Source organism: Dendrobates tinctorius, unplaced genomic scaffold (assembly GCF_039654945.1).
Source record: "Dendrobates tinctorius isolate UK_male_01 unplaced genomic scaffold, ASM3965494v1 ptg000073l, whole genome shotgun sequence".
In the NCBI taxonomy this organism is placed as follows: Eukaryota; Metazoa; Chordata; class Amphibia; order Anura; family Dendrobatidae; genus Dendrobates; species Dendrobates tinctorius.
In genome coordinates this window covers 27560064-27583500 of record NW_027361741.1, presented here as the reverse complement: position 1 = coordinate 27583500, position 23437 = coordinate 27560064, and the positions used below count along the sequence as shown (strand labels likewise).

General features: G+C 41.2%; 1 protein-coding gene across 1 annotated transcript in view; it reads right to left on the bottom strand.

Annotated features, from left to right (window-relative positions):
• Positions 1-9625: 9625 nt before the first annotated feature.
• The window catches only part of LOC141096299 (solute carrier family 2, facilitated glucose transporter member 9-like), a 144872-nt gene continuing 131060 nt past the window's right edge, over positions 9626-23437 (bottom strand). Inside the window, exons 8-10 of the mRNA XM_073582840.1 lie at positions 17885-18103; positions 14722-14901; positions 9626-10027 (exon numbers count right to left, since the gene is read on the bottom strand). Coding sequence (XP_073438941.1) covers positions 9830-10027; positions 14722-14901; positions 17885-18103 — 597 coding nt within the window. The 3' untranslated portion in view covers positions 9626-9829. The remainder of the gene's footprint in view (positions 10028-14721; positions 14902-17884; positions 18104-23437) is intronic.

Genomic DNA, 23437 nt, shown 5'->3' with positions numbered 1-23437 from the left:
TTTGGAAACTAGACCCCCCAAGGAACTTATCCAGATATGTGGTGAGAACTTTGAACCCACAAGGGCTTCACAGAAGTTTATAACGTACAGCGGTACAATTAAAAAATCATATTTTTTCCACAAAAATGATCTTTTCACCCCCAATTTTTATTTTTCCAAGGGTAACAGGACCCTAAAAGTTATTGTGCAATTTGTCCTGAGTACACTAATACCCCATATGTGGGTGTAAATGACTATTTGGGCGCATAGCAGAGCTCGGAAGGGAAGCAGCGCCATTTGACGTTTTTGGCTAGAATTGAGATCGGACACCATGTAGCGATTGGAAAACCCCTGATGTACCAAAACACTAGAAACCCCACACAAATGACACCATTTTGGAAACTAGACCCCCCAAGGAACTTATCTAGATGTGTGGTGAGCACTTTGAACCCCCCAGTGCTTCACTGAAGTTTATAACGTCCGGGCGTGAAAATAAAAAAATCGTATTTTTTCCACAAACATCATCTTTTAGTCCTCATTTTTTTATTTTCCCAAGGGTAATAGGAAAAATTGGACCCCAAAAGTTGTTGTCCAATTTGTCCTGAGTACGCTGACACCCCATATGTGGGAGAAAACTACTGTATGGACACACGTCAGGGCTCGGAAGGGAAGTAGTGACGTTTTGGAATGCAGACTTTGATGGAATGGTCTGTGGGTGTCATGTTGCCTTTGGAGAGCCCCTAATGTACCTAAACAGTAAAAACCCCCCACAAATGATCCCATTTTGGAAACTAGACCCCCTGAGGAACTTATCTAGATGTGTGGTGAGCACTTTGAACCCCCAAGGGCTTCACAGAAGTTTATAATGCCCAGGCATGAAAATAAAAAAATCGTATTTTTTCCACAAACATGATCAATTAGTCCCCAATTTTTTTATTTTCCCAAGGGTAACAGGAGAAATTGGACCCCAAAAGTTGTTGTCCAATTTGTCCTGAGTACGCTGATACCTCATATGTGGGAGAAAACTGCTGTATGGGCACACATCAGGGCTCGGAAGGGAAGTAGTGACGTTTTGGAATGCAGACTTTGATGGCATGGTCTGCGGGTGTCATGTTGCTTTTGGAGAGCCCCTGATGTACCTAAACAGTGGAAACTCCCCACAAGTGACCCCATTTTGGAAACTAGACCCCCTAATGAACTTATCTAGATGTGTGGTGAGCACTTTGAACCCCCCAGTGCTTCACAGAAGTTTATAACGACCGGGCGTGAAAATAAAAATATCGTATTTTTTCAACAAACATCATCTTTTAGTCCCCAATTTTTTTATTTTCCCAAGGGTAACAGGAGAAATTGGACCCCAAAAGTTGTTGTCCAATTTGGCCTGAGTACGCTGATACCTCATATGTGGGAGAAAACTACTGTATGGGCACATGTCGGGGCTCGGAAGGGAAGTAGTGACGTTTTGGAATGCAGACTTTGATGGATTGGTCTGCGGGTGTCATGTGCGTTTGGAGAGCCCCTGATGTACCTAAACTATTGAAACTCCCCACAAGTGACCCCATTTTGGAAACTAGACCCCCCACGGAGCTTATCTAGATGTGTGGAGAGCACTTTGAACCCCCAAGTGCTTCACAGAAGTTTATAACGCCTGGGCGTGAAAATAAAAAAAACATTTTTTTCCGCAAAATTATATTTTTGCCCCCTATTTTTTATTTTCCTAGGGTAACAGGAGAAATTGGACCCCAAAAGTTGTTTTGTAATTTGTCCTGAGTAGGCTGATACCCTACATGTGGGGGTAAAACACTGTTTGGGCGCATGGCAGAGCTTGGAAGGGAAGGAGTACCATTTGACTTTTTCAACGCAGAATTGGCTGGAATTGAGATCAGACGCCATGTTGCCTTTGGAGAGCACCTGATGTGCCCAAACAGTGGAAACCCCCCAATTATAACTCCAACCCTAACCTCAACACACCCCTAACCCTAATCTGAGCCCTAGCCCTAACCCTAGCCCTAACCCTAACCCTAACCCTAACCCTACCCTAACCCTAACCCTAGCGGGAAAATGGAAATAAATACATTTTCTTTTAGTTTTATTATTTTTCCCTAACTAAGGGGGTGATAACGGGGGGTTTGATTTACTATTTATGGCGGTTTTTATGTTTGGCGGCTGTCACACGCTAAAAGACGCTTTTTATTGTAAAAGTAGTTTTTGCATCACCACATATTGAGAGCTATAATTTTTCCGTATTTTGACCCACCGAGTCATGTGAGGTCTTATTTTTTGCGGGACGAGTTGACGTTTTTATTGGTACCATTTTCGGGCACGTGACATTTTTTGATCGCTTTTTATTCCGATTTTTGGGACGCAGAATGAACAAAAACCAGCATTTTATGAATTTCTTTTGGGGGGGTGCGTTTACACCGTTCCGCGTGCGGTAAAATTGATAAAGCGTTTTTATTCTTCGGGTCAGTACGCTTACAGCGATACCTCATTTAGGTCTTTTTTTATGTTTTGTCGGTTTTTTGCAATGAAAACAATTTTATATAAAAAATAATTATTTTTGCATCGCTTTATTCTGCGAGCTATAACTTTTTTATTTTTTTGCAGATGACGCTGTATGGCGGCTCGTTTTTTGCGGGACAAGATGACGTTTTCAGCGGTACCATGGATATTTATATGTGTCTTTTTGATCGCGCGTTATTGCACTTTTTGTTCAGTGGTATGATAATAAATCATTATTTTTTGCTTCGTTTTTTATTTTTATTTTTTAAGGGGTTCGCTAAAGGGGTTAACTAATGGGACAGATTTATAGGGCAGGTCATTACGGACGCGGCGATACCAAATATGTGTACTTTTATTGTTTTTGTTTTTTTTTATTTTGAAAAAATGGATTTATTGGGGAATATTTTTTTTTTTTTTTTTACTAATTTATTTAGCGATTTTTTTTTAATTATTTTTAACACTTTTTTTTTTTTTTTTTACTTTATTACCTTGTCCCAGGTGGGACATCACTGTCCTGTGACAGATCGCTGATCCGTCACATCACAGATCACTGTGACAGATCAGCAATCTGTCACAGGCATTGCTGCAGACTTCCTCATGCCTGCGCTTTGCAGGCAGTGAGGAAGCCAGCTTCCTCAGGCCCCCGAAGGCCCCCGTCGCCATCTTGGATCCGGGGGCCTGGAGGAAAGGAGCCCCCCGCAGCAGCGCTGCACATTGCGCTGCTGTGGGGGGCTCAGGGAAGCACGGAGGGAGCCCCCTCCCTGCCGATGCTTCCCTTTAACCCCCGGGACACCGCGATCGCGTTTGATCGCGGTGTGCAAGGGGTTAACGTGTCGGGGGCGGTCCGTGACCGCCCCTGACACATTGTGCCGGGTGTCAGCTATGATAATTAGCTGACACCCGGCCGCGATCAGCGGCGCTCACCACGTGGGCGCCGCTGATCATGGTGACGTAATATTCCGTCCATGGTAATTAGGTCCATGGTCACATGGACGGAATATTACGTCAATTGTAGGTAAGGGGTTAATCACTGTGATGGGGTCTATAGGAGGACCCTATTTCTTTAAATGGAAAATCGGATTTTTTTTTTGCCTTCGCCATTATACCGTTAATAACACCAGCGACATTTACTGACCCAAATCATGTTCTCTGGGGCTCGGCTACCCCCCAGCCGAGACCCCAGAGAAATTCAGAAGCTGAGGGGTGCTATAACCTTTAACCTCAGCGCCGTTAAAAAGCAGCGCTGTGGTTTAAGTACCGTTAACTGCCGCCGTTAAAAGCCGTATGGGCGGTCGTTAAGTGGTTAAATGTAACTCTCATTCTCCCCTGCTCGCTCCGATCGGTGGCAGAGCTGGGGAGAATGATAAGAGCCATGTTCAGCACCTGGTGCCGGGGAACAGCGCTTACTGCAACACTTCTTCCCTGGCACCCGTCCGTGTGGTACTGATGAGGCACACACATTCCATACGTGTGCCGCAAGCATTACACACATGGACACTGACATCTCCAGTACCAGAAATATCAGGATGCGTGAAAGAGGCCTTATAGCAGGTTTTTATGTTTGGCTGCTGTCACATGCTATAAGACGCTATTTATTGCAAAAAATAGTTTTTGCATCACCACATTTTGAGAGCTATTATTTTTCCATAATTTGGCCCCAGAGTCATGTGAGATCTTGTTTTTTGCAAGATGAGCTGATGTTTTTATTGGTATAATTTTTGGGCACATGACATTTTTTGATGACTTTCTATTCCAATTTTTGGGAGACAGAATGAGCAAAAACCAGCAATTCATGAATTTCTTTGGGGGGGCTTTACACTGTTTCGCGTGTGGTAAAATTAATAAGGCAGTTTTATTTTTCGGGTCAGTATGATGACAGCGATACCTCATTTATATAATTTTTTTATGTTTTAGCGCTTTAATAAAAGCTATGTATGTTTTGTCTCTTTTTTTTGCGGGACAAGATGACGTTTTCAGCTGTACCATGCTTATTTATATCCGTCTTTTTGATCGAGTGTTATTCCACTTTTTGTTTGGCAGTATGATGATAAAGCATTGTTTTTGCCTTCTGTTTATTTTTATGGTGTTCACTAAAGGGATTAATTAGCGGGACAGTTTTATATGTCGGGTCATTACAGTCACGGCGATATCAAATATGTGTACTTTGATTGTTTAGATTTTTTTTTTCCATTCAAACATTTATTTAGCGATAGAATAAATATTGATTTTTTTTATTTATTTTTTTAAAAATATTTTTACAATTATTAAAAAAAATTTGTTTTAATTCATTATAATTTTTACACTTTGTCCCACTATGGGACAATCATTTTTTGCAAGCTGATCACTTCTATAGCATGCAGATGAAGCAGCATGAGAGAATTCCTGACATGCACTGCGCATAACAGGAAGTTTCTCAGCTCTGGTAACCCGGATGTCAACAAGACGACATCGGAACCCCGCGTTACGCCACGGGGTCTCAGATCAAAAGGCAGAGGGGCTGTCAGGCCTCTGCCTGCTCCTGGAATGCTGTGATCGTGTTTGATCACAGCATTTCGAGAGTTAAAGTGCCAGGAGCTGTCCATGACTGCTCCTGGCACTTAGTGCTGGGTGTCAGCTGTGAGAATCAGCTGACACCCGGCCGCGATCATCCGCACACCACCGGTGTGCACGGCCGATCACTATGACATTTTATACCGTCCATGGTCAAATTGTGCAGTACGTCAGCTGTCAGAAAGGGGTTAAACATGTCATGATCCTTTAGTACTATGTTTCAACATGTCTATGTATATGTATCTGTTTACTATGTAATTTTACTTTATAATATATGCTATGTATACTTGTTGTTGTACAAGTACATGAACCACTCTGCCCCAACAGTTTTTAAAAGTTTTTTCACTGGCTGTATTTTGTACTGTTGTCTCTTACTGTGTGATCAACTAAAATAAAGATTATTGTTAAAGATAGATCATTTACATATGTGCAATATTTTTTCTAATCAATTAAGTGGTGGTAATAGTCTGAAGTGACAGATCATTGCCTGGTCATAACTTTATGCCCATTTGCAGTAAGACTTTGCTAATGTACCATTCTGTCCATATGACCTCGCCTATTGTATACTCACCCATCCCTTGTAGATTGTGAGCCCTCGCGGGCAGGGTCCTCTCTCCTCCTGTACCACTTGTGACTTGTATCATTTAAGATTAATGTACTTGTTTTTTATTATGTATACCCCTCTTCACATGTAAAGCGCCATGGAAAAATTGGCACTATAATACATAATAATAATATGTGTGAAGGATTTAAGCAGAAATTGGAGAATTGTGTTATTTGGTGATGTTACATTTTGCACTTATGGCTTTTATTATCCATATATATTTCAAAGAAAATGTTATTTATTTTAATAAGCACAAAAACAATTTTCAGTTTTCCATCACGCAGAGATAGCGATATCTTGTCATGTAACAAGAGCAGCTTTACATAATATTAATCAGATTGATAAAAGCCTAGGCATAAGGAAGCTTCAAGACCAAAACATCCAAATAGCAAAAGGAAGCTATATCCAAAGTGTAAAAATATAATCTTTATTAAGGTATGATTAAAATTACACATGAAAATCAAGAAAGATAAAAATGTGGGTACTGCAAAGTTCACCACAACAAGAGGTTACAAATGGTGTATATGTATATACAAAATATGCGGCTAAATACAAGTTAATAAATATTTACTCGTTCATGAAAAATGCCATAGCTTTTAGTGAGAAAATGGCTGCAATAGTGCATGTATGCAAGCTAACATGAAAGCATAGTAAAGGAGAAGGATATCAAGTGGCCAGTATATGCCTGTGCAGGATGTAGCGGTGATAAATCCTGAAACCAGTACTGAGCAGTAATGGATATGAATGAGACAAAAATCGTCAACATATATTACCTCAAGTGGTGGGCAGGAGGTCCCCGACGTGCGTTTCGTGGCTGCTTTCTCAAGGGGCGCATAGAGGGGCTGCAGAGTTGTCCTTTTATATCTTAATAAGATATTGGTGGTCAGCGTGTGACGGCGCTTCCAATGGGCGGTACAGATCAGAGCCGTCATAGATCGGCGTCATGCTGTGACGCGCCTCCCCCCCGCTCGACGCGTCAGAGCAGGAAGGAGGAAGCAGCCACATAGAGACGCGTCACCATGGTGACGCCCCGACCTGCACGCCGATGGAGCGCTTCCTGTAGCCATTGGGGAGTATCATATCGCAATGGCAAAGCTCAAGCTAAATGAAGCAAAGGTCTTGTGGCCGATGGCAAGATGGGATAGCACTGATGAATTAAAATGAAAAAATATAAGTGTGAGAAAGTGCATGCGTGAAAAAGTATAAAAGTGCACAAATGAAATAAAATGTGACATAGTACCTGATGTGAAGCTGAGTATAAACATATTAGACAAATACAGCATTAAAAATCATATATTGCAAGATTCTATTATTACACAGAATAATTTAAAAATTATATACATAACGTGCATTAAGATGTGAAGAATAAAGCATATATGTCAAAAAATAAATGAACATGTGATATGATAAAGTACAAAATATGACAGATTAATCCATCAAAATGCAAAAAATAAAAGGAATAAAAATAAATAAAAATAATCCAAAAGAAAAAAATAAATAAATAACACATAAGGTACAAGAACATCAGTTCAAGCTTGAAGCAGGACAAAACCAGTCAGCGCCTCTCAAATAGAATTGAAGGTTATCTGAAAAATATAAAAATCAAATTAGATATACAATAAAAGAAAATTAAAAAAATTAAAAGAAAGAAGAAAGAAAAACAGAGCTACAAGAATTAGGCGAAACTGATGACCTCATTGAGACCATTAGGCTGCAACGATTTGATTTTAAAAATCCATCGCGCTTCTAATTGCGCAAGCGACCTTCTCCAATTCCCACCCCTGACATCAATATGTATTTTATCTATACCAAAAGCTTTCAATAGGCTAGCGTTACAGTTATGAAATTGTTTGAAATGACGTGGTATAGGTTTCAGAAATGAAATATCCTCAATGTCCATAGCATTATCAATGTCACGATAGTGTTCTCTAATCCTGGTTTTCAAAGGTCTCGATGTTAAACCTATGTAAATTTTGGAACAGGGACAATAAGCGTAGTATACCACCCCTATTGAATTGCAGGTGATATGCTGCGTAATAGAAAAATTCTTGCCATCACTAGAGTGGAAAGTGGAAGTCTGTACCATATTTGGGCAAGCAATGCAGTCACCACAAGGAAAAAAGCCCCAAGTAGGGCCTTGAGATCCAAAGGCTTTTTCAGGAAGGAGTCCAGGATGTTAGCTACGGACAATGTGATCTTTAAGATTAGGGGTGACGCGTCTCTATGCGGCCGCTTCTTCCTTCCTGCTCTGACGCGTCGAGCGGGGGGGAGGCGCGGCACAGCATGACGCCAATCTATGACGGCTCTGATCTGGACCGCCCATTGGAAGCGCCGTCACACGCTGACCACCAATATCTTATTAAGATATAAAAGGACAACTCAGCAGCCCCTCTATGCGCCCCTTGAGAAAGCAGCCGCAAAACGCTCGTCGGGGACCTCCTGCCCACCACTTGAGGTAATATATGTTGACGATTTTAGTCTCATTCATATCCATTACTGCTCAGTACTGGTTTCAGGATTTATCACCGCCACATCCTGCACAAGCATATACTGGCCACTTGATATCCTTCTCCTTTACTATGCTTTCATGTTAGCTTGCATACATGCACTATTGCAGCCATTTTCTCACTAAAAGCTATGGCATTTTTCATGAATGAGTAAATATTTATTAACTTGTATTTAGCCGCACATTTTGTATATACATATACACCATTTGTAACCTCTTGTTGTGGTGAACGTTGCAGTACCCACATTTTTATCTTTCTTGATTTTCATGTGTAATTTTAATCATACCTTAATAAAGATTATATTTTTACACTTTGGATATAGCTTCCTTTTGCTATTTGGATGTTTTACATAATATTACCAGGGTCTTAACGGCTTACAATGTCAGATCCTCGGATCTATTGGATATCCTTACAAGTGATGCTTGTTTTTTGTATGTAATATACACTCACTGGCCACTTTATTAGGTACACCTGTCCAACTGTGTGTTAAGACTTAATTTCTAATCAGCCAATCACATGGCGGCAACTCAGTGCATTTAGGCATGTAGACATGGTCAAGACAATCTCCTGCAGTTCAAACCGAGCATCAGTATGGGGAAGAAAGGTGATTTGAGTGCCTTTGAACGTGGCATGATTGTTGGTGCCAGAAGGGCTGGTCTGAGAATTTCAGAAACTGCTGATCTACTGGGATTTTCACGCACAACCATCTCTAGGGTTTACAGAGAATGGTCCGAAAAAGAAAAAAAATCCAGTGAGCGGCAGTTCTGTGGCCGGAAATGCCATGTTGATGCCAGAGGTCAGAGGAGAATGGGCAGACTGGTTCGAGCTGATAGAAAGGCAACAGTGACTCAAATTGCCACCCGTTACAACCAAGGTAGGCAGAAGAGCATCTCTGAACGCACAGTGCGTCGAACTTTGAGGCAGATGGGCTACAGCAGCAGAAGACCACACTGGGTACCACTCCTCTCAGCTAAGAACAGGAAACTGAGGCTACAATTTGCACAAGCTCATCGAAATTGGACAGTAGAAGATTGGAAAAACGTTGCCTGGTCTGATGAGTCTCGATTTCTGCTGCGACATTCGGATGGTAGGGTCAGAATTTGGCGTAAACAACATGAAAGCATGGATCCATCCTGCCTTGTATCAACGGTTCAGGCTGGTGGTGGTGGTGTCATGGTGTGGGGAATTTTTTCTGGGCACTCTTTGGGCCCCTTGGTACCAATTGAGCACCGTTGCAACGCCACAGCCTACCTGAGTATTGTTGCTGACCATGTCCATCCCTTTATGACCACAATGTACCCAACATCTGATGGCTACTTTCAGCAGGATAATGCGCCATGTCATAAAGCTCGAATCATCTCAGATTGGTTTCTTGAACATGACAATGAGTTTACTGTACTCAAATGGCCTCCTCAGTCACCAGATCTCAATCCAATAGAGCATCTTTGGGATGTGGTGGAACGGGAGATTCGCATCAGGGATGTGCAGCCGACAAATCTGCGCCAACTGTGTGATGCCATCATGTCAATATGGTCCAAAATCTCTGAGGAATGCTTCCAGCACCTTGTTGAATCTCTGCCACGAAGAATTGAGGCAGTTCTGAAGGCAAAAGGGGGTCCAACCCCTTACTAGCATGGTGTACCTAATAAAGTGGCCAGTGAGTGTATATGACGTTCATTAATGACACTCAAATGGATGAATTGACAGAATTGACTTCCTCTTGCTGTAAAATCATATAGGAGTGTCCAAAGTTAAGTTTCTGGAAGTCGTCTTTGATTTCAAGAAAAGATTTGTTCTTTGTTTCAGGCACAACGATGTAGATGAAGACCGCGAGTGAGATGCACTCCACAAAGAAGAACAGGAAGCAGTACTGATTCAATCCATTCTGAAAAAAAACAAATAGAATTTCTGCAACATTCAGGTTATTATGCTCACATGTAGCAGTTACGCTGTGGATCTTCCACCTGGATTTGCGAATAGAAAATCTGATGCATATTATAAGCATCAAAGTGGATTAAATTTTTAAGATCATGCACAGATCTGGAAACAAAATTGTGCTGAAACCGATTTAAAGTAGGATTTTAAAGGGGTTGTCTGGTCTTACACTACAAGTCTGCAATCACACAGTCGAACTGCAGACTTATTAATCCTCACATCGCGTGCACTGAGGGAGCTGGTCGTCATGTGAACACAAGTACACGATATGCCTACTCCCGGACACATTCCAACTAGACTGTTTCCCGCCTCACTCAATACTGTTGCATTGACCTTTGACCAAGGCTGCGCACATGTAGTTGGAATGTGGCCAGGAGTATGCATATCGCTGGCAGATTTCCACTTTTCTAATGTAAAAATCTAAATGTAAAACTTTCAGATACTGCTTATTTCCCATTTAATAAATCAGTTACTGTATGTTATGTTACATATGTCCTGTGAAATGATGAAAAAATGGGGTAGTCAAGCACACATAGGGTGATATTGAAAGGTACAGATAAGAACGGAGTTGCTTGACTGAAACGATTGTGATTGTCACAACTCCAATAATTGCTCATGAATATTACAACTGCTGCAGTCATGTTAGCACATGAAGGTAAACCCTCTTTTGCATACCAATTAATAGAAAAGGAGAATAGATGTTTCAGAGTAGACCATGCTGCTGTATGAAGGAAGCAGTTTCAGCGTGGAATAGCCATTTCGTCGTTTTTAATTTTACGTGTTTTGTTCTCGCACCAAGCGCTTTTTCAAAAACAAATTATATAACACCAGGACCGGCATCATCACCCCCAGGTGCACGCTGGCAAGTGCTGTGGTCCGGATGAACTGGGAGGCCCACTTGCTATCGGGCACTGGTATGGGGCCCGTGAGTCGAGAAAGCCTGGTGCCAACGCTGGCACTGGTCCCCCACGTCAAGTACTCACATCTCCCTCTTCCATGCTGCTCTGGTCTCTTCAGCATCTTCTGACTCTGTGACATCTCAGGGTAAAGGGCATGATGATATCACTACAGCGCGCCCTTTGCCGAGCAGTGCAGAGAGTCAGAAGATGCTGAGGCGACAGCAGGGAAAGAGGAGAGGTGAGTATTTGATTAGTTTTTTTTTTATGTATGCAGCAATATATGGGGCCATTATATAATTTATGGAGCATTATATGGGGACATTATACTGTATGGAGTACTATATGATGCCATTACAATATATGGGGTCGTTATACTGTATGTACCACTATATGGGGCCATATAGTGGTACATACAGTATAGAATGGCCCCATAGAATGGCCCCCATAGAAGATGCTGAGGCGATCGTGGCAGCAGGGAATGAGGAGAGCGAGTATATGATTAGTTATTTTTTAATGTATGTAGCAATATATTGGGTCATTATATATTTTATGGAGCATTAAATTGGGACATTATACTGTATGGAGCACTATATGGGGCCTGTTATGAATGGGTCACCGAGGAGGATAGCAGGACCAGGCTAAGCCACTAGAAAACCAGAGAGGTTGGTAACTACGCAGATTGCAGACCCCTGATCCTATCCACACAACTAGCAGTAGCCGTGGAGCGTACCTACGATGCCCTAGATGCCTCGGCACAGCCGAAGAGCAAACTCAGCCTAAAGCAAGAAAGGTGAAATCTAAACTGCCACTGAGCAGACCCCAAAGGGATAGCCCCCAAACATATATTGTCGGTGAGACAAGATGAAAACACAAACACAGGCAGAAAAATAGACTGAGCAAATGATGGGGCCCAAACTGACTAGACAGGACAGGAAAAGAAAGACACTGTCTGCAATCGCGCTAAAAAACACTGAAAAATCCAACACGTCTGATGCACAAAAAACACTGAAGTCACACGACTTCGCCCCCACTATATCAGCACTCTGGTATATACTGAAAGCAAAGCAAAAAGAGACCAATATAACAGGGGACAGAACAAACTGACACAAGCAGTAACATATGGGTGGTGATCCAGCACAGCCCCAGCAGGAGCAAGCTGACCCGCACAAAGCAGAGATGGACAAACCCAGATCCAATGCAAAAAAATTAGCAAATGGACCACTTAGCTGATCCATGCAGGAACAGAGCAGGATACATCAGACCTCAGAAGGCACAGGAAGAAAATCACCAGCAGGGATTGAAGGAAGTCAGCTGTCTTAAATACACCAGTCAGAAACCCCAGATCTCCAATCGTCATCTTCATTATCAGGTGGCAAGCCTCTGTCAATCTGACCAGCTCCACTACCTCCAGTAACCACCAGAGGGAGCCCAGAAAGAGAACTCGCAACATCTCTGTCAATCTGACCAGCTCCACTACCTTTAGTAACCACCAGAGGGAGCCCATAAAGAGAATTCACAATAGAGGCCATTACAATAAATGGGGCCAATATATACTGTATGTACCACTATATGGGGCCATTATATATTGAATGGAGCAATATATGAGGCCCATAATAGTGTATGTAGCAATATGTGGTGCCCATAATACTGTATATAGGACTATGTGGTGCCCATAATATATGGAGAGCTACACTGTCCAATCTAAAATGAAAAGTCTGCAGTCACTCTAAAATCAGTAGTCAAAGAAAACAGATTTTTACATTACTGAGGTAGGGGATGATAGTTGCAACTAATATGATTCTGCGCAGATGGGAGAGAAAGTGACGGGAGGAGCAACAGGCAGAGCTCATCCTTTCTCCTACCCCTACACGTTTTTGATGCGCGGAATTGCACCAATTCTGCAATGTAGTGCACAACCAATGTTAATCAATGGGAATTCAGAATTGGTGTGCACATGCTGCAGAAAGATCCGCGCGGATTCGCAGCATTTTATTTTCCACAGCATGTCAATTCTTTTTGCGGATCTACAGCATTTCTGCACCCATTGACTTACATAGAGTCAGTCAAATCCGCAGCTAAACCGCAGGTGTAAAAAGGTCTGCGGTTTAGCTGTGGATTTACGTGCGAAAAACACTGCAGATAGGGAGGAGGAAGAGTGTGTGGGCAGAGGCTATGTGTGAGCAGAGAATATGTGCATGACCGTGTCTGTGTGCGGGTGTCTGTCTGCGGGTGTGTGTGTCTGTCTGTCTGACTGCAGGTGTCTGTATGTGTGTCTGTCTGCAGGTGTCTGTGTGTAGCCAGGCATTGTCTGATGGGACTACTTCTCCCATCCAGATAGTAGTCCCATCAGTAAAGTGACAGCACAAACTCCGATGACCTCTCAGTGTATCACCAGAGCCGTGGCTGTTCTACACATGAGATCTTCGTGGGACACTCGTTATTTAGGACTAGGACCAGGGAGTATTTGTGTTGGTTTATTATTTTATTTTTGTTGCAGGAGACTAGGGATTCAGGATTAGGCGTTCAGTAAGTATGGTTAATTAAGATTAATAAAGGATTCTGAGTTATTATTTCAAATAAAGGACTTTATTCTGGGTGTCTGTCTTTATTTACCAAATCAATATAGGATTAATAATGGATAGGTATCTTATAGATGCCTGTCCATTACTAAGCCGTGGGCTTGATATCAATACAAAGGTGACATCAACCCCACTTGCCACTGCTACTGGGCAAGTGGGAAGAGCGGAGGCTAAGTGCCAGGATTGGCGCATCTACAAGATGTGCCATTTCTGGGGTGGCTGAGAGCTGATGTTTTTAGCCTGGGAGGGGGCAATATCCATGGCCCCTTCTCAGGCTATTAACATCAGCCCTCAGCCGTTGGCTTTAACTCTGCTGGTTATGAAAATTACACGGGAGCCCACGCAATTTATTTTTGTAAAATAAACAGATATTGCGTAAACATAAATTTGAACATGGTATGTAATGATATTATGGTCTTCAATGGAGTATGTAAAAAAAGAGGTTGAACAAGGACATGACATCACAATTTTTTTTTGTTAAATAATATATATTTAGTTTACAAATCCGCATGAAAATCCGCATCAAAAACGCATCAAATCCGCGCGGATTTTCACCTGCGTTTTCTGCCAAGAGAGGAAGAATCCGCGCAGATTTTTAAAAAAGCAAATCTGCAACGTATGCACATACCCTTGCACATAACCTTAGCAACTGCCATCTCCTATTTAAGTAAGGGCAATGATACCAAATACTAATGAAATATATGTAAACTTTTGAGTTTGCAGTAAGTAATAAAAATGCCTTAAAACATTCTTTGTATAATATATTACTTTTCACTATTTTTTTTATCCCCTATAGGACTTGAATTTACATTTAATCTCTTATATACAGTAAAACATACTGCAATACTACAAGTACATCAGCATCATCATGTCTCAAGATCTATTTAATAATATGCACAGCTTGTACTGTGAAGTTTGGTCCACTTTACTGAATAATGAAACTTGAGTGAAAGTGTATAACAAATAGAAAAAATAAATTGATATGCCTCAGGAATGTGATCAACCATGACTTCTATCAGCGTACTGCAAAAATGTATATCTCTATTGTCTTTCTGTTTAACTTGTATTTACATTTGAGATTTGTTGTATCTGGATGATGATGCCTGGGAAATAACAGTCAGAAGAGTCTATTAAGTAAGATGCCAAGACACAGAACTAATACCTACAACTATAAATGGGAAAGCCATTCCTATAGCGAAAAAACTGGTCCAGTTTACAGCTCCGCCTATCATGTAAGCGCCTGTCCGTGCTGACTGGGTAAATAGTTCTGCAGTCAGTGTATTTGTGACACCACCTAAGGATTTAAGAACACAATAGTATAAGTTTAAAAGAAAAGTTTTCTTTTTTTAAGGCATATTATGATTTTACTAGTACGATAATTAAAGTACACTTCCTACATTAGAAATTCTGAAATGTCATAGAGACAGAAGTGTGGCAATGTGGGGCACTTCATATACCCTACAGTGATGCCGAGGAATCTGTCGATTTGACAGTGCCTAGTTTGCAACAGATTGTCAGGATCTGCTTCATAGAAGTTACATGCACTTTTTTTCCACCAGTGATTTTTCCTAAAACCTCAACAGGTAAAAAAAAACCCTGAAAAATACTCCTCATGAATAGCAAAGTTGATTTCCCGTAGAAGTTAACAAAAGGAATTTTCGCAAGTGGATCCGTTCCAAAGAATTACCGAAAATGATGCCGTGTGAACATAATCTAATAGCCAAAGATGCACATTTTAGAAAGAAGAAAAAATGTAGTTACATATTGTTTGCATCATATAGTTTGTAGATAGCTTCCTCTGTGATCAAGAGGAGCGCACATATAGTACCCTTCCAGATCAGTGAGAGAACTCTGCCGCACCACAAGTCTCTCTGCTGGAAACTGATCTCCAAACCATTATGTGGTCATCTGTGAGCTTCTTGCACCTGTCTGCTGGTAGTTTCTTCCAATCGTCCACTGCTATTCTCTCAATCTCTTCAATATTTGCAGGATTCCTTTTTCCAATAGCAGATTTCAAAAACCCTCTCCAAAGATTTTCAATTGGATTGAGATGAGGACTCACTGCTGGTCAGTTTTAAACAGTACTTTTTTGTCATTTTTTTGTTTGACTTAAACCTAGTTTTCTTATGCTGGACAGTACAATTAAATCTAAAATGCTCTGATAATCATCAGACTACATTGTCCTTGTAATCCCCATTCCTAGAGACAGCAAAGCAGCCCACATGATAGATCCTCCAGCATGTTTCACTGTTTGTTGGGTTCTCTTTTCTTTATAGATTTTTTTTTTTGCCTATAAACTTAACTTTGATATGCATTACCAAGAGCTATAGTTGAATTTCATCTGTTCAAAAAAAAAATTCTAGTAGGTTTGTGGATTATCTATGTAACTTCTGGCAACGCTCAGTTCACTCTTTTTCAAAGCAGAAGGGTCCACTTCACCTTCACTTGATCCACAGAATCCTGTTTTTCAGTTTGCGGTTCAGGATTAAACCATCACTCCAGATGTCCCGAGCTCAGCCTCAAGTTCTTTAGATGTTGTATGTAGTTTCTTTGCCACATTTCTAACCAACTTTCCTAGAATTCACTCATCAATTTTTCCTCTTTCCCTTTCCACATCCTGGATGTTCTTGATTATCCAGTGGGTAGCAAATATCTTGATAACACTTTGAACTATTGAAGTTGAGATGCTAAGATATTTGGAGTTAGTCATTTATATTTTAGACTGCTTGTGATTGGTCGTAATAGCGTTCCATTGTCTTTGCCATTGTGAACAAGGATCATGGAATGAAACTGGCCTTTTAAAGCAACAAAGCATCAGTTCATTGGCTAATTAATATGTCATATGAGCACTGATAAGGTGGGGATAAGTGAGTCTAATTAATCAAAGGTTAGTAGAATTTTATCCTTTGTTTCGAACTGAACAAAACGTCCCATTAAACGTGTCCTGGCGTTGTTTTCAATTTTGTATACTTTTTCACTTTCCAAGTTTTAATTTTGTTATTTTTGTGTTCTGCGTTTTTCTGTGGTTTAATTAAACGCTTAATTTCAGGAAACATTCTACTTGGTGTACCTAATAATAAGGGGTGCACATGTTATTTAGCACAACGATATATTGCACTCTAAGAAAACACTATTATTTTTATTTGTCTATTTTTATTTTTCTCAAGGTTTACTTACCGGGTCCTAGACCAAAACTTAACATAAAGGCTAATACAGAGGCCATACTTAAATAAGGAACCCATGAGTAAGAATCCTGCAAAATAGCAAAAAACAGCCTTATTGGTATTAGTCAGTTTATTCCTTTTGCCGTTACCCTTCTATGTATTATGAGGACTACACATGGATTGTGCCTCTTAACAGGGCTCCTACTAACAGTCTTTTGTGATACCCACTCCTCTTAATGGGTCCTCGGGAAAACTGTCCACTCTTTCACCCCTGCAAAGGAATCTGGCCTTTGTGGCAAAGTACTCTGGATTGCACCCACAAATTAGCTACTTGCCATTAGAGAAAGTCGGCAGTGGGATAGCCGAAAAAACCTGGTCAAAACTGTTCAGACAGAATCAAGGTCACAATCAGCAGGCAGCTACAAAATCAAGAGCAAGTTGAGGTCTAATTCAGAGTGACAAAATCAAAGAAAATATTAGCAGTGATTAATTATGGCAGTCCAGAATCAAGTCTAAGTATCAATCCAGATGAAACAGCCAATTATCACTTAGGCCTGTTTCACACTTCCATTTTTGACCATCAGTTAAAATCCGCCGTTTTTAAAAAAAAACGGATCCGCCATTTTTTTTGGCGGATCCGTTTTTTTCCCCATTGAGATGCATTACAGGCGGATCTTGACGGATGGCCATCCGTTGGATCCGTTTTTTTGCGGATCCGCCAAATTTTTTGCATCCGCCGACATGCCCGGACGGACCATGCAACGTTTTTTTTTGCTGCAGGATCTGCATTTTAGAGTGCGCATGCCCCGAGGAAGGAAGTCAGCCAGAAATTTAACCCTGAAATAATTTCTGGCGGACGGAAAAAATTCTCTCTCACTCCTACGGTTCCTTTAAAATTCTTCATTCATCGGATCCGTCAAAAAAACGGTCCGGTGGCATCCGTTCACATCAGTTTAGCAACGGATCCGCTTTCCGCCATTTTGGCGGATTTTGACTGACACAAAAAACTGAAGTGTGAAACAGGCCTTAGCTAGTGTGGTCAGGCAACACAATAAACACTTAAAACTGGCAAGGGCTGGATGTCTAGGGGAAATGTAAATACAGAGATCTTCAGTTGGTCTACTTACCAGAAAGAACTAATTTTCATGAATTAAAATGCAGAAACAGGTTTGGCAGCAATCATGCTGCCAGGCATAAGAACAGACCGTTCTGTATTTAGAATGGCAGGCGGGGTGGTGAGCCGAAAATTGCTCTTCTGGATAAAATTGTTCTTTACAATTACCTGATACTTGAGTGTCACCGTTAATACAACACAAAACAAAGCCATCAAGGAATACCCTCCAATGATGAGAACCCGTCTTCCAACTCTGTCTATGAGCAAACCCTGCAAATAATAAACTTATTAATGACAGAAGACATTTCCTGGAATCATCACCTATATAAACATACAGTGGCTTGCAAAAGTATTCACCCCCTTGGAAATTTTTTGTGTTTTTCTACCTGACAACTTGGAATTTCACTGTTTTTTGTCAGGTTTTGCATCAGTTCATGTAAAGGATATGCCTACAACTGTGAACATTTGGTTTTCTTTTTATTGTGAAGAAAACAACAAATAGGACAAAATAACTGAAAACATCAGCACGCATAACTTTTCACCCCCTTAAAGTCAGTAATTTGTAGAGCCTCCTTTTGCATCAATTACAGCTGGAAGTCACTTTTGATAAGTCCTCTGAGCGTTCCACATCAGGCCACTGATATTTTTACCCGTTCATCAAGTCAAAACTGCCCCAACTCCTTCAAGTTATATGGTTTCCTCTGGTGAACAACAATCTTTAAGTTGGACCACAGATTCTGAATTGGATTAAGGTCTGGGCTTTGACTAGGCCACCACAAAACACTTGCACATTTCTCTTTAAACCACTCGAGTGTTGTTTTAGTGGTAGGCTTTGAGTCATTGTCTTGTTGGAAGGTGAACATATGTCCCAGTCTCTATTTACTGACAGACTGAAGCAGGCATGCCTGCGTTTTGCAAAATCCATCTTCCACTCGACTTGAACAATTTTCCCTGTCCCTGCTGCCAAAAAGCATCTTCACAGCATGATGCTGCCACCACCATTTTTCACTGTGGGGATGGTGTTCTTAGGTGATGAGCTCTGTTGGTTTGGCTCCAGACATAGCATTACCTTGGTGGCCCAAAAGTTTAATTTTGGTCTCATCTGCACCTTCCTCCATACATTTGTGGAGTCTCCCACATGAATTTTGACAACTTAAAACGAGCCTTACAATTTTTGTGTGTAATGAAAGAGTTTTTTGTGCCCACTCTTTGATAAAGAACACCTATATGGAGTGTACGGCTCATTGTAGTTGTATGGACAGATACTCCAGCCTCTGCAGCTCCGTCAGGGTTACCTTTGGTCTCTGTCATGTATTTCTGATTAATGCCCTCTTTGCCTGGGCTGAGAGTTTTGGTGGGCTGCCCTCTCTTGGCAAGTTTGTTGTGGTACCATGTTCTTGCCATGTGATGGTGCTCCAGGGGATCATCAGAGATTGATTTTTTTATAACCCAACCCTCACTTGTACTTCTCAACAACTTTGTCCCTGACCTGTTTGGAAAGTAAATTGGTCTTCATGGCGTTTTTGGTTAGTTTGGCCTCTTGCTTAATGGTGTTGCAGCTAGAGATGAACGAACCTTTCAAGGGTCTGCATGGCAAATGTCCCAATGTTCGCCAAATATATCCGAATTAGCACTTTCAGTGGGGCCAAAAAGCTGTCAAAACAGCTAGGGGCAGACACCAAGTAAAGTGGCATCGATTGACCGAGAGTACAAATAGTGTATAATTGTGCAGCATGGATGCATGGGACAGGGCTTGGACCAGCATTTTTAGCCTAAACATTGATTAGTAACAGGTGGATGAGTGACAGGTGTAGGCCTGGTCCTCTGAGAGCCCTGCAAATTCAGGCAACACACATCTTTAACTTGGAGTCCAAACATATTAAAAAATTAAGGGAAGACACCAGGAAAAGTGGCATCAATTGACCCACAGTAGAAATTTGATAATGGCACAGCAACAGTCAGCCATGGGCCATGCATAAATATCAGGGTCTCGGCCAGCATTTAGAGTTTTGGATTTAAGTTTAAATTTAGATGAGGTGGGTGAGGGACAGCCTGCTGTGCTTGGAGACCTGATAACTCATGCATCAGCTCAAACAGGCAGGTGGTAGAAATATCAGCTTCGAAGACTGCTATTGTGAGAAACATTTAAGGATAGTAACACAAGTAGTTGACTGAAAGGAAGTGCAGGCCTGCCGGTCTGGGAGCCCTACTGCTGCAGGCAACACATATGAAGATTACCCAACTTGGAGTCCAAACATTGAAAAAAAAAAATATTCACACACAACATTAAAGTGGCATCCATTTCCCCAGAGTAGGAATAGTATAATGGGGCTCTGACACCCCTTTCACTACAGACAACCCACCAAATGGAGACCGAACTTTTCACATTTAAAAAAATTGATTGCAACATCAGCGGCAGTAGCCACAGCAAGCACAGAAGCCACAACAAAGGTGTCACAGACTGAAATAACGCGAGATCAATGCAGCACACTAAAAACTACACAATCGCCTAGTCTGCCCAGTCTGTGACTGGGGTGCAAAAGTCATTAGAGATCCATGACTTGCTCATCTTGATGAAAGTTATGCATTCTACAATTTCAGGGGACAGCCAAATGCGCTTATCCGTCAGGACACCACTAGCAGTGCTGAAGACAGGTTCTGAGAGAACGCTGGCTGCTGTGCATGACAAAACCTCCAAGACATGACAGGCAAGCTCAGGCCACTATTCCGTTTTTGAAGACCAAAATACAAAAGGGTCCAAATCCCCCTGATGGCATTGATATTGAGCTTGAGAAACTCCTGCACCATCCTCTCCGGGGGGCATTATATTCTATGGGGGTGCTGCATTATACTATATGAGGGCTAGACCACACGATTAGCGGAAAGGATTTAGATTCTGAAATGTGTCCTGGTGTCTGGACCACACTATTAGCCCAAATGACTTAAATTCTCAAATGTCGACTCCTGGCTGCACCACATTATCAGCACAAACTATTTAGGCTCTCAAATATGGACTCTCCTGGCTGTGCCACACTATTGGCACAAATGATTTAGATCAGGGTTCCCCAACTCCAGTCCTCAAGGCCCACCAACAGATCATGTTTTCAGGATTTCCTTTGTATTGCTCAGGTGATAATTGCTTCACCTGTGCAATACAAAAGAAATCCTGAAAACATGATCTGTTGGTGGGCCTTGAGGACTGGAGTTGGGGAACCCTGATTTAGATGCTGGAAGGTCGATTAGACACAGGATCCTATCTAGTTGAACTATCTGACAATAAACTGCTTAGCTAACTATCTGCTTGCAGCAGGAGCAGCCTCTCTGCGCTGTTACACTGATAACATGTCCCATTTTCATATGGAGAGTGACTTGACTTCGGCAGCCAATGAGAGAAACCTTTGGGTCTGGTGTTATAGATGGTTTCTGGGCCCTGATTGACTGCCAGAATCTTCGCACATTAAAAAAATGTATAATTACATACAGTCCGCCACTATTTTGACCTTTCCCCACCCCCTCACCTCATCAAACACGTCCCCCCGCTCATCATACAGCACAACTATCCTAGCCAATGTCCTAACAAAGGCATTAGCGGAAACTCGATCACTTACCGAACTTTGGCAGAATTTTGTTAAATTTGAGGAAAATGATCAGCAATACGAACACGAATTGGAATGTGCAACGTTTGTGCCAAATTTGAGATTGGCAAACATTTTCCGAACAAGTTAGCTCATCTCTAGTTGCAGCTTCTATGGCCTTTCAGAAAAAGAGTGTGTATACTGACAGACCATGTGACACTTAGATTGCACACAGGTGGACTTCCTTTCACTAAGCATGTGACTTTTGACGGTAATTGCTTGCCCCAGAAATGTTTAGGGGCTTCATAGCAAAAGGGGTGAATACATATGAACATACCAATTTTTATTTATTTTATCCCAGAAATTTAAATTTTGCTTCTATTTTTAACATTTCACTTCACCAACTTAGACATTTTAGTGCTGATGCATCACACACAAATCGGATTACAAAAATATTTAAACACAGGCTTTAATGTAAACAAATAGGTAAAAACCAAGGGGTGAATACTTTCACAAACCACTGTAGATGATTGTCACTGTATAAATGTATTACGTCATCCTTACTATGAAATGTAAACCTTACTCTATGTACACGCCATCTGTAAATGTACATTTTTTTTATAGATCAAGTACCGTAATCTGTCAGTCCTTAAACTTGATTGTTGTGATGTGTAGATATCTAAACCAATTTTTCCAATTTAAATATAGGTTTTCCATTATGGCAAAGCAATAACAACATGCCATATTGTTGTCTTCCCTTTTATGTGCATTTTTAACAGTTATTATCCTTGAAATGTTTTCATACAGTTCTGTGATCATCCAGCTACTGATATCTACATTGTTATAACCAAGAGAAATAGGAGTCATACATGCTTTGTAAAAGCACACAATTTTATTTAAACGGTTATTCCAATCTCCAAGATCCTATCCCAATATCTAGTATGTGTAATAATAATAATAATAATAATAATAGCAAATTCCTCCAAATAGAAATATAGTATAGTTCTTCTGATTCACTATGTCGGTTACCCCATGTGCAGGGCATTGCAGTAGCTTAGGTATCCATGGTTATGACCACTAACAGCTAATTAACTGTGAATATATGAGCGGTCATAACAATGGATATCGAATCAGGAGAACTATAGTATAAAGCCTGCTGCAGCACAGTAGCACGCAACCTCAACTGGGGGTGAGGGTGAAGGAAAACCGGTACACTCACAGTGAAACCACAGAGCAGCAGGCAGGAGCCACTAGGTGGCAGAAGAGTAGTAAGAAAAGCCGGGTCAGCTACAGAGAGGGAAAGAAGTACCAGAGGTCACAGCAATACACGTGGTCAGAAGCAAGCCAGAGAAGTCAGAGCCGGTCAGGAGCAGGAAAGCCAGAGATGGAAGACAGTCAAACAGGTCAGAGGACAAGCCGAGTCAAATACCAAGGGGTCACAACACACAGAGCGAGTACTACGACGAGCGAAGTCACGGGAACACAGGAAAGGGACCTAGGTAAATGGGCAGAGGACAAATCAGGGTATAACGGGGTCAGCTGCTCAAGCCAGAGACAGGAACTATAACTGACGGTGCTTGCGGGTAACAGCGGACTGAAATAGTCACAGATCCTAAAACAAGGCAGGGAAGATTAACCCCCGCATGACCATCCCGGGGAGAGAATAATCAGAAACAAACCCCGGACTGGATCATGACAGCAACATTTCTAATTAGAGGTAATTATTAATATTATTATTACACATACTACATGTTGATATAAGATCTTGGAGCTGTGAATACACTTTTAAATCAATTAAAAATCTTAATCAACATGGTATGGTAGAAAGATCGATTAATGGTAATATAGTGCTGCAATGCTGCCTGAACAAGCCCCACTAAAAATTCAGGACTTATAGCTAAACATATTTTAGGCTAAGCAAATTATGTATATACACTTCTGACATATATAAGATCATTGTTCACAAATACTGATACGTGAAAAAGAATGAATATCTATATTTTATTTTTTTTTCATTCATCATATTAAC